Raw genomic sequence first — 16,937 nt, forward strand, 5'->3', positions numbered from 1 at the left:
GCGGCCGCGCCCGGCGCTGCGCCCGCTGCGAGACAAAAGTTGGGAGCTGCGGGCGCAGGCAGCTCCGCGGCGCTCTTCGCCCCCGCCGTTCCTCCCCCTCCTCCCCCATTTTTTTTTTAATGACCTCAGTGCGCCCGAAGTGACTGTTCGCAGCAGCTTCGGGGACAAAAAGCTGCCGTTTGAGCAAGGGCCCCCGTGGCTGTGATCCGCCTCCCTCAGAGAGCCGGGAGGGTATCGTTTTGCTCTCGCTGGATATGCTTAATTGAATGTTTTCCCGGCGTAGCTTATTGTAATAGCTTTGCTTGTACGGTCTAACGGCAAATGAATTCCGCAGCCTAATTTGGAAAGCTGGTATTTGGTAAACGTTAACGGGAAGAGAGACTTCAGGAGCCTCTTTTCCTTCCTTGGAGTCCCTAAGTAGATTTGCTGGCAACTGTGTCTTTCTCAGTGGATGTTTTATTTATGTGGAGGGCTTGTACTGCATGTATTGCATCAGGAGATTTAAATTAGTGGTTATAGTTCTCTGGTCTGAATACCTATCTTAAAAGCAGTGTACTGTGAAAGACTTAGAAACTACAGAACTGAAAATCGAGGGTCAAACCGTTTGACAGTCATGCGCCAGGTGACCTCATCTGTCCTCTGCTGAGGAGGAAGTTAACCAGACAAGCAGAAAAACGGCGATTGCAGCCAGAGTCGCATCAGAGGAGTGACAGCTGGAATTGTCAGAAAACCTTTTGCCCCGTCCTTTTCAAATACTAAGGAAAATTACTGAGTAGATACTTGTTCTGTACCTTTTGTGCTACTCTTTCAGTTCTCTAATGTGCCACGGTTTCTCCTTTTCTTCCATCCCATCTTACTTTTTTCTCAATGTCCCCTATTCCTGCTTTGTTTAATTTCACTAGACTTGATGCTGCACCATAGCTGTAAAAAGCTGTCCTGCTTCTTCCAGGATGCAGTTTCTATTTATTCATACCATGGGTCTTGTTGTGGTTTGTAAGGCAAAGTTTGGCRTAACCGTTAAGTTACTGGCTTACTCTGTAGGGTTTAACAACAGTTTWTTGCTGTTAAAAACAATACGTTGGGATTCTCTAAATATTATTTTTGTACCACAAAGTTAGTGTAGAAGTTATGCTTTTGCCATGGTGTAAGGAAAGGCAATTGTACAAAATACAGTCATAAAATTGATAAGTACATCCAAGGATCATTCTCCAAAAGCATTTTTTCCCTAAAGACAAGTGTATGTTTTAGCACGATAGAATGGACTTGTTTTGCTGCACATCGAAGCTCATGTGTTCCAGGCAGATAATTTTGTTTGTTTTCTAGTTTTTTTTAGACATAATTGCCAAAGGTGAACAGAAGTTCTCAGAAAGGTTTCTCTTTTTTTTTCTTGTTCTTATTTCTTTTGAGTATATATTGTAATATGTATATATTGTAATATGTATTTCCCTCCATGTATTAAAGTTATCTCTAGATGACTGTTTTTATCCTTCAGGCCTGAGAATTTGTAAATGTGTCTTTTTGAGCTCCTGAATCTCCACAAAGTAGTGGCAAAGAAGGATTTCAGTGACTAGAGGTAAATAGGCACCTCCATGGGAAGACAAAGCCTTTGTTGTTGGAAGTGATTGTCAAGAGGCAGATACTTAAGCTGTATTTGTGGACAGGGTGTATCGGGATTGTGTTCATGTAGCTGTGTGTATTTTTTCGAAGTCAAATGGAACCGTGTGTCCTTTCAAAATCTGCTTGTTGTAATAGCAGAGCACCAGCCTTACTACCAGCAGATTATCTGGTTAACAGGCTGCTAGAGTTTGGAGCTCTGGCAGAGATTTAATGCTTTTTATTTACACTGTGTGACTTAATTCTCTTCCACAGGGGTTCTGACTTGGGCTTGCAGAGAAATGCTTGTTAGTGGCAATGCTTGTAATTACCTTTCAGAATGTATTTTAAAACATCATCTGTTGGTTCCCTATTGGCAACTAACACTGAATTAGAAATCTGATGGCATCCTCTGCAGYGCTGATTAGGCCAACCTAAACAGATGAGGGGTTAGAAGCTGCCTTCYATCTCTTTTATATCCATTTCCACTCCCCCCCGCCCTTGGCTTTTTCTTTACTTCTTGTGTCTTTGTATACATTTGCAAGGATAGGTTTGAATCCCTCATCTTTCAAGCATAGGATAAAAGAATTTAAAACCCAAGTTTCTGGTTGTCAGGTTTGATATTATGTTGAGTTATATATTAGTAGTGTCCCTTTTTGTTTGACCTTGATTTGAAGGCAACAGATTACGGCAACTTCAGTGGAAGTGGACCGTAATAGTCTAAATATCTTTACCTTATTCTCTGTATTCTCCCTATCGCTGCTTTCTCCAAGATGAGAATCAGGAAGTACTATGGTATTTCCTGATTCTCACCTTGGAGAAAGCAATGATCATCTTAATATTTCCCAAGATATTTGTTGGGGATATGTCAGTATTTGAAAAGTAAACTATTTTGAGTTATTGAACAGTGAATGCAATTTGGTAATTGAGATGAATGCAGTTGTGTCTACTTACCAGAAGCCAGACTAAAATTAACAAAATCCCTCACTAATTGGATCAAGGAGCCAAGAGGTTTATTCTCTGAAATGATGTCATTGCAGAGTGCCATATAGAGGATATGGAGAGGAAAAAAGTGGGATATGTTTTTATTCCTGTTATTGTGATAGCTTAACTTTCTACTGAATACTTTTTAAGTCAATCTTCTTATAAATTCTTTTTATAAAATCTCTTTTTTTTCTTTTTAGTATTAAGACTTGGAAAAGTCTTATGGCTTGATAATAAAGTATTCTGACAAGAAAAGCATCAAAATCTTCCAAAGTTTTCAAAAACATAAAATTATTTAAAAATATATCAATTCAGTGGATTATATTCAAACTGCAAAAGATAGAGGCTCTAACTGGTTAAATCTATGCTGTGGGTTTACTGAYGTATGTTCTTCAGCTACTGAATTGTGATTGTGTTGATGATGTTTATTTGGCAATTGAAGTGATTTTTCTCAGTCTTTTTAAAACACAAGCCAAAAAATGCTAATTATGAAAAATACTGAACTTACTGCGAAATAAACACTTTTTAATCATGTCAGTGTACTGGTTAGACATTTTGGAAATGTATACAAGATTAGCTTAATTTAATTAGCCAGGAAAGCATCAGCAGTGCCTTAAGAGCTACTTGAGGGCACTGTGATAATTGTAACAYGCCATCCTAGCTAAAAGTAGTGCTGCCAACATCATTCAACTTATTCAGTAGCAACATAGAGCTCTCCATTGTACTTAATTGCTATAGGAACAAACATAGACTTGAGGATTGACATAAAGTGCTGTAGTGTGGTGGTAGAGTATAAAAGCCAAGCAGCATTTTTGTACTCTCTAATACCAATATATTTCAGTATCTGTTATTGTAACTTCTCAGTCTGCAAGAATAAATATTTTCCCTTTCTTTACAGGTGTGGTAATGTAGCTTGTTCTATTCTTTTGTAGCATTTTAGCTCAGTGCTATGTTTTAGTCCTTAAAATTAGTCTTATTAGTCAGCTTTTGAAAATTTATAAGAGGCACTTAAAAATACTTTTTTCAAAATAATAAACATAAGCCTTAGTTCTTTCTAAAAATTAATTTTTTCCTTCAAAAAAAGAGCTTGGTTCAGATTAATGCATTTCTTTTGACTGCTGCCTTTGCAAAGTGTCTAATAGTCTTCTGGCTATTCTGTGGTTTGGAATAAAACTCTTAGAAAGTTAGAGTTCTCTTCTTACATAGGAAAAAATAATTTTTTTGGCTACCTGCATGYGAAGCTTTTCAGAGAAAAAACTCTTCTCAAATACCTATATTTTTAAAGAACTGAGTTGTCTTACTGTTACTGTTCAGAGTAAAAGCATGGGGGCCAACACTTCCACAGTTCTTTGAAATGCATCCTGAAATGCAGAGCCTTGTGCAGTTTTTCAAAACAATTTCAATTAAGGGCAGATTCCCTTTTCGTCTTTTCAGTGTGTAATAAAATACGGGGTTCATTCTGTTTTAGTGTTCTGCTGCTTCTTTGGGACTTACCTGGAGAAAATTGGTGGTCTAAAATGAGTCGTGCAGCGTGCTCCTTGGGAGTGTGCTATTAATACATCTGTGAACTGTCGGAAATTGAGTAATTGTTGGAAGCAATCTACGTCCAAGTTTCTGTCAAAATACCGTGTAGTCAGCATTTGCCGTCGTTCCGTGTTTCCAAACGTGCGTCCCGTTAAAATTCCTCACCGTACCTCACGGAATCGGCCTGGGCCGCTRCTGAAATCCGTAACGCCGCCTAAAAGTGGCGTTTGGTTTAGGAAGCTAGTTGTGCATCGCGTTCRGAGCTGCTGGGTCTCTTGCCGTCGGGCTGTTGCAGAGCCTTAAAAGGAAGCGAGCCGAGGCCAAGTCCACGGAGGGGGCGAAGCTCCAAGGACTGCGCAGGAAACGGTGTGGATGTTTAGTGCGTTGCATTGCTTCCTCTCAACGTTGGCCTTGTCCCACAGTCGTATGAGTAAAACTGCTTCTCAGRCTACTTTCTCTCGGTTAAATCTTCAAGCAGAAGGCTTAACCGATTGCCGTTCAAGATCCCAAGACAGTTTTGCAAGCTTGGGGTTGTGTAAGATAGTTAGCTCGGGTAGTTACATTCGGATCACCTAGATCCCTGCGCAGTTTCACCTGGATGTGGTATGGTTTTGCACCRCCTGCTCTTAAGTTGTTGAGTGTTTGCTGCACAGTGCAAAGCACCTTTTATTCCATTCGAATGAGGTTTTAAATGATTACTGTGTAAAACTTTGTATAATCCCCTTCAAAACAAAGGATCCAGTAAGTAGGCGTCGGTGACCTGAAGCTTTCCCTGCTCTCCTGTCGCTGGGATCACTTTAGGTGTTTCATTTCTAATATATTACTTTTGTGTGTGTGCAGAATCACTCACGAACCTGATTATTGCAAAGAGATGACAGTATTTTTTTCAGCCTTTTTAATCCTGTCATTTTTTTTATTTTTGTACTCTCTATGCTTTGCTTGTTTTTCTAAACAAATTTTCTTGTCTTTAGTTTACTCATGAAATATTATCTTCATTACCTTCRATGGGTTTTTTCATAGTTTATTTTAACCATTAATTCTGCTTTAAACTGTTCGAGTATTGTTTTGTATTTATACTTTCTAGGGTTATTTTCCTAAAGAAGWGTAATCTCTTCTTACTTGGTAGCTATTAAAACATGACAGTTTTTCAACCATTTGTAAGATTAATGTGTTATCTTCTCTCACCTTTTCCATTTTGTACTACTGAGCGTGTATGTGGTATAATAACTTCAAGTAACATTGATATATTTGAACTAACTGTGAACTCTGTAGCTCTAGTATTCCTACCAGGATTTGGGGACTTTAGGGCTTGTCCAAGTTCCTGAGTAGTTTTTGTAGCCTATTCTGAATTTCATGTTTTTCCTCTTCATGCTGCCAGTAATGCATGAGCTAACTAATTAAAAACTGTGCTGGAAGGTTTCTGTCCAGTTGCATTTAGAGCAGTTCCAGTTTGAACATTTTCATAATTTAGAAAATGTGCTTTTTGCTTTTTTCCAATCTCCAATTAGTTCCCTAATTTTAAATGAGCAAGTAGCTGAACTGAGCTATTTAAATAACCTRATAAGAAAAGGCTATTCTTTCTGTGCACATGGAAGAAACTACTTGCATCTGAGTTTGTTGCTATGCTTTTTAAATAGTTGATTCCAACTATTTAGTAATGACCTTCTGTTATTTCTCTGGTTTGTCTTTCAGAACCGGAATGTTATTTTCTTTATAATTTAAAGTTCAATACATTAATCTCAGGATTTTATATTACAATTTTACACAATTTTAATTTGATTTCACTTTTGAAATGTCCTTTTAGGTGTGTTGTAAATATGGAAATACAGAAGGGTTTTTTTAATCTACTTTTTTTTTTTAGGGCACCTTCCTGTTTGCTTTGCTACGTGCATTTCCTTGCTTTATTTTAATGGCTCAAGTGCTTTGTGTGCAGGCCTTGAGAAACCAGCGTCCACTTCTTGCCTTCTGCTTCCTTTCTGCACTCAAATTGTTCTGCTTATTAATTTAGGTGGTACTGAAATAGTARTAGTGAGAGGAGATCATATTTGCTAGACTGTTTTTGAGCTGAGTTGTTCAGGAGAAATGATGAATTTTTGAGGAGTAAGGCTGGGGGAAGGAAAGTTGCTTGAATGTTCTAATTATTTTTACACTTCTGAACTGTAATCATTCCTAAATGTTTGCATAAACACAATCTCAGCTTTAAAAATCTTTAATAACTGAATCTAGAAACGCAAAGGAATGATTAATATGTTTCTGAATAAAAACGGGGTGAAGTATTCTTTCCTGTTAAGCTACCAAGGTCGGTGGTTTTATAAACTTTAGATTTGTGAATCTTCTAGAGAAGCTTGAGTTGTAAACTGCTGTACAGGAAATAAGTAGACTTGCTTTTCTGAAGGTGTGGGATTTCACATGTGCTGCAGGCTACATTAAAACTGTGCAGGTGCAAAAAAGAGCAGACTTGCTGATATTAATGCTGGCCTGGCCATTTGATAGCTGGATCAGGCTCAGGTTGCTGGTCCAGCTGAAACTTATTTTCCACCCCACTTCCTGCTKTTCCTCCAAAAGATCTGATTTGCAGCTGTAAATTCAGAAAGTCGCAGTAATTTTAGGGAAGGCATGAAGGAAGGGAGAGGAACGCTCTCAGGGAAGTGCTTGGAGAAGGGTGGTGGTGATGTGCGGAGGACAAACCCCTGCTCTCCATCTGCTGGCTCTGCCTCCCTTTGGCAGAGGCTGCCCTGTAGCTGACTCTCCCTTTCTTACAATTCCATCAAGTCTTTGGATTGCAGATCAAAAGCCATTGAAGGACATTCAGCCTGGAGATAACTGGGTGGCTTTTCTAATGCAGATGGAGTGAATGGTTGTAAGGGTGATAATATCACAATAAACAGTATAGCAGCCAGAAGTTTCTATTTTTAACTTTATTTTTAACTCTAACTTTTTTCAGAAAGCTTTTGCATTTATTAAGTGACCTGAATTCTAAAGTTGWAGAGTTCTAGGAAATAAAAGGGAAATACAGTGAAAAGGTTAAAGCAGATCTTCTAATGCRAATAATGTATTTTTTTTCACATGAACAAATTGGGAAGAAATTATTCTTTTGAAAAAGTGCAGATGATGGAATTTTTATTCTTTAATGGACGATCTCGATGTGGGTATTGTTTACTAAAGAAACAGATAGTGCAGGTGAATATTAAAAAAAATTATGGTTATCCTACAATTAAGGGATTCTACAGTGCCATTATCACCAATGAAGCAGCCTTAGTAGTTGTTTATTCCAAGATCATTAAGCTGTTCCTAAACGTTAATATTTGCTATTCTTCCTTAACAGCTGTGGAAAGCCAGAGTCTGCTAAATGATGATTGTATGCAAACAAGCGGAAGTTAGAGAACTGCGTCCCAAGGATGGATTCTTTTAAGTCAGATTGGCCACTTTTCACTTTGTCAATGAGGTTACCGCACAAGGTCCTTGATGAAGTTCTTAGTAAGACTGTTAGTGTGCTTTAATCCACGTAGATTTTTTTCCCCCAGCTTTTTACCATTGGAAGGCACTGGCAGTATACTTTGTTACGTTTTTGCTCACAAAGATATTCAGCATGCAGTGATGCTTGGTCAACTGATGTGAATACAGAGGTTACAGTGTGCTGYCTCATGTGACGTTGGGGAGTCGGATCGTGTTGGCTTCTCCCCCCAGACAAGCGTGTCTGGTCTTACCTCTTCCTGCCGAGCAGGTAGTCAGCCCTTTGCAAGGAAGACGGCARAAGGCCCTCGCAGGGCAAACGCAGGCTCTCTGCGCAGGTTTGGCAGTGCCGGAGAGCGGGTAGTGAAGTGTGTCCTCCTGAAACGAGGACGCAGCGCCAGCGGGTGAGGCACGGGGTGGCCCCGGTTACGGCGCTCTGAAGAGCGTGTTCCAGCTGCCTCAGATTTGGAACGAGTATAAAGATAATCTTAGGGTGTTTTTTTTTTCTTTCCTCCTGTGAAAGATGCTGTAAAAGCAAAAGAGTGAACTTAAAAAAGCAATTGAAAAAGGATTTGAAGGGATTTGCTAGATTATGGTCAGATGACATTATTACAGTCATGGCAGAAATTTTGTTTGATCTGGTTAACAGAACTTGGAACTAAGCATGAGCAAAACTAAAAATAGCTCAAAGAGATTGYGAACTCTTTTTTCATTTGTTTCTTGCTTAGTAAGCCTAGCCCCCAAATGCTAGCAATGCTAAAGGATACCTAGCTTTCCTCAATAGATCTTAAGTGCTTTACAGAAGTTAGTACTTTAATCTGCATTATTTACCTGTGCAGAAAGTGATGCACAGGGGAACAAGTGGCTTATCCAGAATTGTTGGACAGACAAATAGTGTTTTTGATATATTTTATTGGTAGGTTTGAAATGGCATCATAGATTAAATGCAAAAAAAGCAAGTTATTTGTTAACTGAATAATCATCTGAAGGCAAAGGTGAYTGAGCAGCTTAACTGGTTAGTACACTGGGACATTATTGCATTTTTTTTCATGAATGCAAGTTGTATTTGGAAAGCCAAACTTACCTTTTAATACTAGAGGAATAAATAGGTTTATTAAGTGGAATCTAGAGTGTGTATCTTATTTCTTTTAGTGCCCAGCCCATTTTCAAGAACTCTGCATGAACTGCTAGGGAGAAAGGTGGATCTTCAGCAGACTTTTTTTTTTTCATGTTGTACTGTCTTAATATTAATCTAAATTATTAGTAATCTGTGACATCTGAGCGTTTGCATTGTTATTCACAAGATACATTTCAAATTGTTGGAATAAAATGGAGGCCACTGGATCCAGTCTCACTCAAGTTAGCAAAAATATGGGGATTGAGAGAGAAAATGTCTGAAATCATTATTGTCTTTTCCAGGAGTCAAATGAGGAAAAATATTTTTGAATATCTGTAGCAGGTGGAGAATTAACTAAAATTAGAGGCAGTTACTTGTGAAAACCTGTAGCTGAAACAGATTCCCTAATTATGTTTATGTTGTTATCTTTAATTAAGACAACAGTAAATCTCAGGCAGTTGGATGCTTGTTCAGTGGGGCAGAAAGAAAAACTAAGTAATTTGGGCTTTCTACAAAATGCAGCAGGACAGGACTGAATGACGGTTGGTCCTCGTTTAACATCCGAGACGTGCGAAGGAGTCGCAGGCGAGGAAAGCCTGCCGAGGGGGCTCGGAGACTAGGTCCGGCACTCTCGCGCCCGGCCCGCGAAGCAGTCTGAGCAGCCGCGCTGGCTTTCGAGGTGTGGCGAGGACTTCTTCAGAAGAAGGGTGCGACCCGCAAAATGCCCGGCAAGGAGAGCAAGTTTTACCGTGGTGGAAAACCTCAATGTACGAGCACGTCCGTATGCCGTCGTTTTAATACGGTTAACCTGTGGCAGCCAGACGGAGTGTTTCTCTGCAGTTGCAAGGTGTGGTTGCGGTTGGAGTGGGATGTTACCCCATACTAAAAAAAACTAACTTGACTTGTGTTCACGCTCATCCCRTATTGTCTCGCCTGCTGGATCGTGGTTATTTGTGGATAGTCAGGCAGCAGTATAGCGAGAAGGGTTTTTCTGGGCATTCCCTTATCCAGGAGACTTGACCTGTTTAAAAAACAAAACAAAAACAAACTTGAAATCTTGTTTTGGTATCGTTAAAGTAGTCTTTTTAGTTTAACTTGAAAATTAATCATCAATGATGCTTAGCTGGTTGGTCTCTGTGATGCAGCTGAAAGCAAGCACTTACTGGGGAGTTCTTTGTAGTATGTTTAGCCTAAAGTCATGCTGAAAGGCTGTATCTGCTCAGTCACTTCTTTCCTAAGGGGATAGGTTGAGAAGGAAGAATGAAGTTTTATTTCTAGTTTGTGTTTTTTAAAAACTTGAATATTCTTCTCTAGATGCGATAAATAAAGTTGTGATAGAATTGCGTTATTATTTTGACTTGTATAGGGATGGGTATGAAAGAGACCGCAGGAATACTGCGTATCAATGGTTTTGTTGTGAGTTCTTGAAAATGTGTATTAGAAGATCATAAACATTGTTTTCATCTTTTTCTTCTTTTCCTATAAAGTGAAGGGAACGTAGATTATCAGTATGCAGCTATATTTGTTTGAATACTTTATTTACTTATTTATTCGTTTTTGATTCATTTACTAGATCTATCGCTGCTATCATTTGCCTGCTTTTAGCGAAGTTACGGTGCCAGAGTTTGCTCCAGTACCTCTGCAAGACGCCCACTGTTGATTCATGCTCCTTAACAACCAATTTGACGTATTTCTTCAGCTGTCAAATTTAATTTTACTCTCGAATCCAAAGACGACGTGTAAGTAAGGACTGTGTTCCTTACTTATTTACTTGTAGCTGGTGAGAACTTTCTGTAAGAAGCTGCTTTGCTGGGCATGGTTCTYGCTGTGGGAGTTTGCTGGGGATCTCATTTGCTAGATCAGCAGAAAGGTGCTAACTTTGGTTTAGCTGGATGAGCTTCCCACACTGCCCGACCCGTGTTTTTTGATTCATTCGTGCCTGCTTTCCCTTTGTGCCTTGCGCCTGTCGCGGCCCTGCGGCGTGCCTGTTTTTGTTCCTGATATTGTGTGGCTTCGGTATGTTTTTAGGCAATTTCTGCCATTGTGAAGATTTTTTTTGTATTTTCTGCATTCTGGTGACAGCACTGCTCTCGGCATSCGAGCGATTTTGCCTCAGTGCCAGTGTTTCATAAGGAGCTGCAGGTTCACTGCATTTGTTCCTAATTCTGCAGTTGCGTTACTAATTTCTTAGTTTTTAGGTTGGATGCTTATATCGTACATTTTTCTTTCTGGTCCCAGAACATTTTCATGGTGTCTTCTGTTAAGTATTAAGTTTCTGATTTGAGATTGAAGTACTGTYTTTAATCATTAAAAGTATAAATGGTTTGAGACCCAGTTACTTGAGGGAGCCAGCTGACTGCATTAGACCTCTTTTGCTCTAAATGGGAGGAAGCAGTGAGCAGAATACTCTCTGTAAAAGCTTCTCAATTTAAACTTAATTTTTTTTCTTGTTCTGTCAGATCCCGGACTGACTAATCTCTTGAGTGTAATGAAAACTCCATCTCCATATTTTAGCGTAGGCARGTGAAAGGTCTGGATGGCGATTTAAGTGTGAATTGCGCCACTGGATTCCCTGGAATTTATGTTAGAGTGTTATCTGGAAAATGGAATCTGGTTACGTATTAATAGATTAAAAATTTCAGTGATTTCTCAGTGATTGTCATAGCTTCGTTGTTGCTTCATGGTAAAAATATTTTGTGTATTTGTGCATCTTTTATACCAAGCGTTCTAACTTAAGATAGTATTTGAGCTTAACTGTCTTAAATTTTAGACTCACTTATATCATGATTTGTTAAATGACTGCGCAGAGTTATATGCAGGCAAATGAGGCTTAACTGAAAACAATATCCTAGGAATAGCTAAGAGTAACCAGGAGTTAATAGCTCTTAGTAGCCCCCTGCTTTGCTAGTGTAGTTCCTTGGAGAGCTGCACTAATACGATGACATTGCCTGTTAACCTGTCCTTCCTTGCAGCTTCTGAAGCTGTTCACCAGCAGGTGTTAAGATACCTCAGAGATGCTCAGGTTTTGTAACTCTTGTGAATATTGGTAGCAGGCAATGCTAATTCCAGGAGAAATAGGTGTCAAACTGGGAATACTAGCTAATTTTGAGACTTAAGGTCAGAGGCGGAGAACTGTGTGGTGAAAAGTGGTCAGAGGAGGCCTGGGAGGAGTTAGGATTTTCACGTGGGAAGGGGTAGGGCTGGAGTATAAGAAACTATGCGTTATTAATTTCACTGCTCACAAAACAACTTTAATGCTACCCTTCATAAAGCTTCCTTGCATGTTTGTTCCTCTTTCTTAATTTAATTTTCTTTTATCTGGCCTAGCCGGTTTCAAACTGGTTCTGTGGTTTACCTTGAAGCTCTGCTTCTATCTTTGCACAGAGTAGATCCTCTAATTGCATAAAGAAAGTACTTATTAAAAACTGTCTTTTAGCAAACAATATGTTTCTGTAAGTCCACAAATAAGCCTGTGTCTGATTAAAAGAAAAAAATACATAGTACAAACCCAAATATTTGCAGCATTCAGAAGTGAATGCGTATGATGATAGGATTTGAGAAAAGTTTGTATTTTGTAGTTGCAAGTGTGTCATGGAAAGCAGCTGGGTGGCTGTACCTTGATTTTACAATTATATACAAGGTGGAAGTGTTTTGTATTTAAGAATGATAGTTATCTTTGCCTAATCTTGGCAGGATTTGGAATCAAAAACTTCCTCTAATTTATTTTTAAGTATGATTTTTCCAGTAGAGGCATTGCAAAGATTTGAGTTTAAATTGATGTACTTTCTCAATAATTGAAGTAACTAGGAAGGAGAAAGTGTGTGTGTGTTTATTTTTAACTGGGATTAAATGATTTCTAGGATTAAATCCTAATGCTAACTTTCTTCTTTCTCTCAATTTACCTTGATGGGCTAAAAATTATGAAAGTTAGAAGCACTTTTAAAATGAGATTTGAGTATGGACTGTTTAGTATAACATCTGTTAAAAATGTATTTTGGGAGACCAAATGTTAAGGCATGATTTAGACAAGAGCGAGCCCATCTCACTCGCAGCTTTCGGTTCCCGCAGACAGCGATCCTGTTCTCATCTCTCCCGTTTGCTTGCGCAATTTTTCTTGCGTTACGTTTGGCACTKGTCCGATCCCTCGGCGAAATGCTTCAGATCACTAAACTGGTATCAGAAGAAAGCAGAAACTAATCTGACAGAAGAAAAATGAGCTGAAGCCTGGAGCTTTAGCGCCCTGATGTGGTTTCCTGGTGGGTCTGAGGAGCAGAACACATACACTTGGATTTCTTTAGGCTTTATCTTGGCCATTTTCTAAATACTCTACTGTGATAGTCTGTCTTTCTTAAGAAAAAAAATCACTTTTTGTATTTCYTTGTGCAACACTTGTGGCAGCGTAGTGTTGAATTCTCTGGAGTACAGAGCAGAGTGTTGTTAACCAGCCAGATGGATCAGCTGGACTTGCATGGTTATATCTATGCRTATAAATAAAATTATATTGTTCCTAGTTTAAATGCTTACTGACAGTTCCAGGAGTCTTAGTATCTGGAAACTGGTTACCCTGTTGTACTAAGAGMGAATGTGCAATTTTTATTATGAAGATTGTTTCCATGAGCTGAAATTTGTGATTTATGGAGTGTTGTCCACCTCAAGAGCAGCAGAGCCTCGAGAGGTACCTGGTTGTCCACTTCTTGTGTAGAGCTTTGAAGTAATCCCTTGTTGCTACCTCTGAGTTTGTCTGTTACCTCTGCTGTGCACGTCGAGACAAGCTCTAGTAGTGTTTAGGTGCTGCTTCAAGATGACCTAGAGACTAATATTGTTGATGTGGGTTAATGAGCATGTTAGAGGGAAAAGTGCTCTAAAAGTATGAAGTCTGCTTCCAGACTCAGCTCTGTTTGACTGTATGAAGTAGGGAACAAGATCTGGCAAAACTCTTGCAACAAGAAGGACAAACGTAATATGAATGTTTGAACRTTTCTAATAGAGATACTGCCAACAGAGTAAATCCCTGCTATATTTCTAAGTATCTTAAATTTTCTCTGTCCTTCTTTTTTTTTCTTTTTTGCCAGTAAAGCAAGGTAGCAGTATGATATATGATACACAAAATACAGTGGGTTAGAGAGCTGGAATGCTTGTTCAGTATTTAAAATACTGTACAAAACTTTAATAATTCAAAATAAATCTTTTAATAATTTTTCATTAATGTGTTCACAATAAACCATTTTAACTCCCCCCCCCCAGCAAATTAGTAAGATTTTGATAGAGGAGTATGTGAGTTAACTCTCAGAATGTTTGCTTGTATTCATCATACATTTGACTGTATTTCCATAACTAAACTGTGCTTTTAATTGCCCAGTAGGTCTTTTTCTATARAGATATATAAAAATGAATCCATTAAATATGGTCTGCTACTTTTTCATTTTCAGAAAGATGAAGGTAGTGATGCTAGTTTGAGTGATAGCCACGTATCTCCTCCCGCCAAACGTACCTCAAAACATGCTGATCCTGTGTGCAAAGACAAATCAAAATCGCGCAGTACTGGGCAGCGAGAGGAATGGAGCATCTCAACTGGACAGTCCAGGTAACTTGGGACTAAGAGAAAAACGAAGTTTTACCAAATTTTTTAATACTATTAACCTACTCATTCTAGTTACACAGTGAGCCAGCTAACAMTCAAGGCATATTTTTGAAGCATGTTATTTTCATACAATTTTCTTACAGTGCAGGACTCCAGAAATGTGGGTTACATCAATCTTCTCATCTGTGTGCTTCTTTTCTATGCTAATTTATGTGCTAAAATGGAAAGTGATTTTATTTGAAGTGCTGTCTGAATTCTACATTTCTGGTACATCCAAATTTAGTGACTTAATTGGTATTTTTTTTTTTTATGTACTCCATCTATAACAAGACTTGACATTTTAATTAGGTAAATAGTATTTTCCATACCTTTAAGGAATGGATAATGGTCAAGTTTTCCTTTCCATTGTTGTTTTCAGCCTCTCTTACCTATTTGGTTATAAGGACCAAATCACTTATTASTTGGTTATAAGGACCAAGCAAATTATTTTATTAGACATAGGCTAGGTCATGCCACTTTTTATATAGCTGGAAAGGGAAGTGTTTTGTTTCATTYTCTTACTCTGACTAATAGTATTTTAAAAAAGCATCCATGTGTTGATATGATTCTTCACCTGATTATAGGTAATTATGAGATGGTGTAAACAGCACCCTCCTACAGTCTTGGCCCTTCCGTTATTACTRATTGTTTTGTAGATACATATTTCATATTTATTGCAATGCTTTGTATGTAAGCATGACTGTAATTCATTACTGGACTGTTGTCTGCTGGAATGAACTATATTTAAAAACTATATAAAACTTAAAAGGCAATAAAACCCAGAATAATTTGAATGTAGTATATTATGTGGCATAGTCATCTAGGAGTGTAYTGAAACTTGTACACCTTAATTTCTTTTAGTTGTAGACTTGTATTGTACGTTATAGAAATAATAAGAAATGAAAAGGTACTTAGTCTGAATGAAGCTAGGAGAATTGAGATGACTGTCAAAATTGAAAGTTGACCAGGATAAAAAGCTCGTATTGTTACATGCTTAGAACCTGCGGTGAGATGTCTGTGCATCTGAGTGTTCTTRTTGTTTACCGCCAAAATCTAAAGCCCTGTGCCAAATGATAACCTTGACTCTTAAAGACTTCRCTCAGTAGTTTGTTGCTAAAATTTTATTGTAATCAAAATGCACTTCTTTGATTATAGTTTATCAGAAAAGAAAAGAAAAGAAAAACATCTGACCAGAAAAAAGTTACTTGGCTGGTGAAGGTGAATACAAACATGACTTGTAAATACGATTCTTGGTGTTGCTTCCCAACCTTTGCAAAGATCCTTGGACTACTTTTGTTTTACAGGATCCTTGTACACATTTCCTGGGAAAGTAATAGCAGAAGTTCCTATCCTCTATTAAGCTGAGCTATTTGTAGTGCTGTTGAACTCTTGATCGCATTCAAGCTCAGACTGCATTTGCCGTTTTTGAGATTTCTTGGCCTTTTTCTTTCCTGATCAAATTTTCATTGTAGTTTTTCAACTTGAACAAGAAGCTCCTCCGTATCCAGTACTGATGTGTAGTGTATGTTACAGTTCACTTGTGTGTAAAATACGTAGTGTTTCTGAGGGTGGAAGAGATCTGCAAATAAAAACTGTTGTCTTCTGGCTAACTTTTTTTTTTGGCTTTTGTGTATAGCAATATTAACAAATTTAAGTGCTTAAATAGTTGCTGCTTTTGAAGAGCTACATCAAGATCCTGTTCTGAAACTTAAGAGAAAGTTAATAGTAGTACAGGGTGCAGAGTAAGCATTAGAGAGATTATTAAAAGAGATGTTYAGTTCATTGAGGAGGGGATTCATTTGGCAGTTTTGTGCTCACTTCAGTGCTGGACAGGAAGCATGAAAGACATACTTCAGGGAGTATATTTCACAAACATTTTGAAATTAAAAGTTAAACTCTTAAAATGTTGCACAGTTACCTAACAAAAATAAAACTTTATAGTTAACTTTTGCTTGGCTAAGGAATGTTAACGTGCATTTGAYGTACTGTTTTCTAGGTTAACTTCTCAGCCTGGTGCTACATTACCAAATGGACGTAGCTTATGTAAGTGTATTCCAATGGACCCCCTTGTATCTGCTTTTATGTTTAACGAATTTATGCCAATGATTTTTAATTATATATATTTTTGATAATTTACTGGTTGCTCTGACCATTTTGACCAGAAAAGCTACTGACTTAGTTCTGATTTAGTTTTCTTCTGTCAGYGTTTTGGATGTTCTCTGTGGACATGGGGAACATTCTCAGATGAAATTCCATTTCTCTTCTCAATTCAGACCTCTTAGCCATGATTTTGATGTTTTCCTTGGTTCCCAAATTTACTGTTATGGAGTAATTTTGGCCTTCCTCTCCCAGCTGGTCTCTTTAACTTACTTACTATCTTTGCTTACTTAAGATTTGGCCTTTTTTTTTTTTGGCTCTTAACATTGCTGTACTATTGCTTTAGAGACCTGCCTTGTCTGCAGCTCCTGCTCCTTTGGAACAGTTTTCCTATATATTTCTACCTTATAAACCTGCCATCTCACTTCATATCTCAAAAAAAAAAAAAAAAAAATCTGTCTTTCATGTCCCTTTCTCATAAATTCTGTCTCCTTTAGTTCTGTGATGACTCTATGTAAATGTTACTCCATTAAGCATTTTTGGTATTTT

The 16,937-nt window shown here is 38.1% G+C and overlaps 1 protein-coding gene across 3 annotated transcripts in view; it reads left to right on the forward strand.

The window, feature by feature from the left end:
* The window catches only part of ATAD2B (ATPase family AAA domain containing 2B), a 79,842-nt gene that overhangs the window by 1,339 nt on the left and 61,566 nt on the right, over positions 1 to 16,937 (forward strand). For all 3 annotated transcript variants that reach the window (XM_085320379.1, XM_085320377.1, XM_085320378.1), the window contains exons 2-3: positions 14,101 to 14,255; positions 16,288 to 16,334. In XM_085320379.1, coding sequence (XP_085176505.1) covers positions 14,101 to 14,255; positions 16,288 to 16,334 — 202 coding nt within the window. The remainder of the gene's footprint in view (positions 1 to 14,100; positions 14,256 to 16,287; positions 16,335 to 16,937) is intronic.

This window comes from Rhea americana, unplaced genomic scaffold, assembly GCF_003343005.1.
Source record: "Rhea americana isolate MKP2758 unplaced genomic scaffold, rheAme1 scaffold_63, whole genome shotgun sequence".
NCBI classification, from domain to species: domain Eukaryota; kingdom Metazoa; phylum Chordata; class Aves; order Rheiformes; family Rheidae; genus Rhea; species Rhea americana.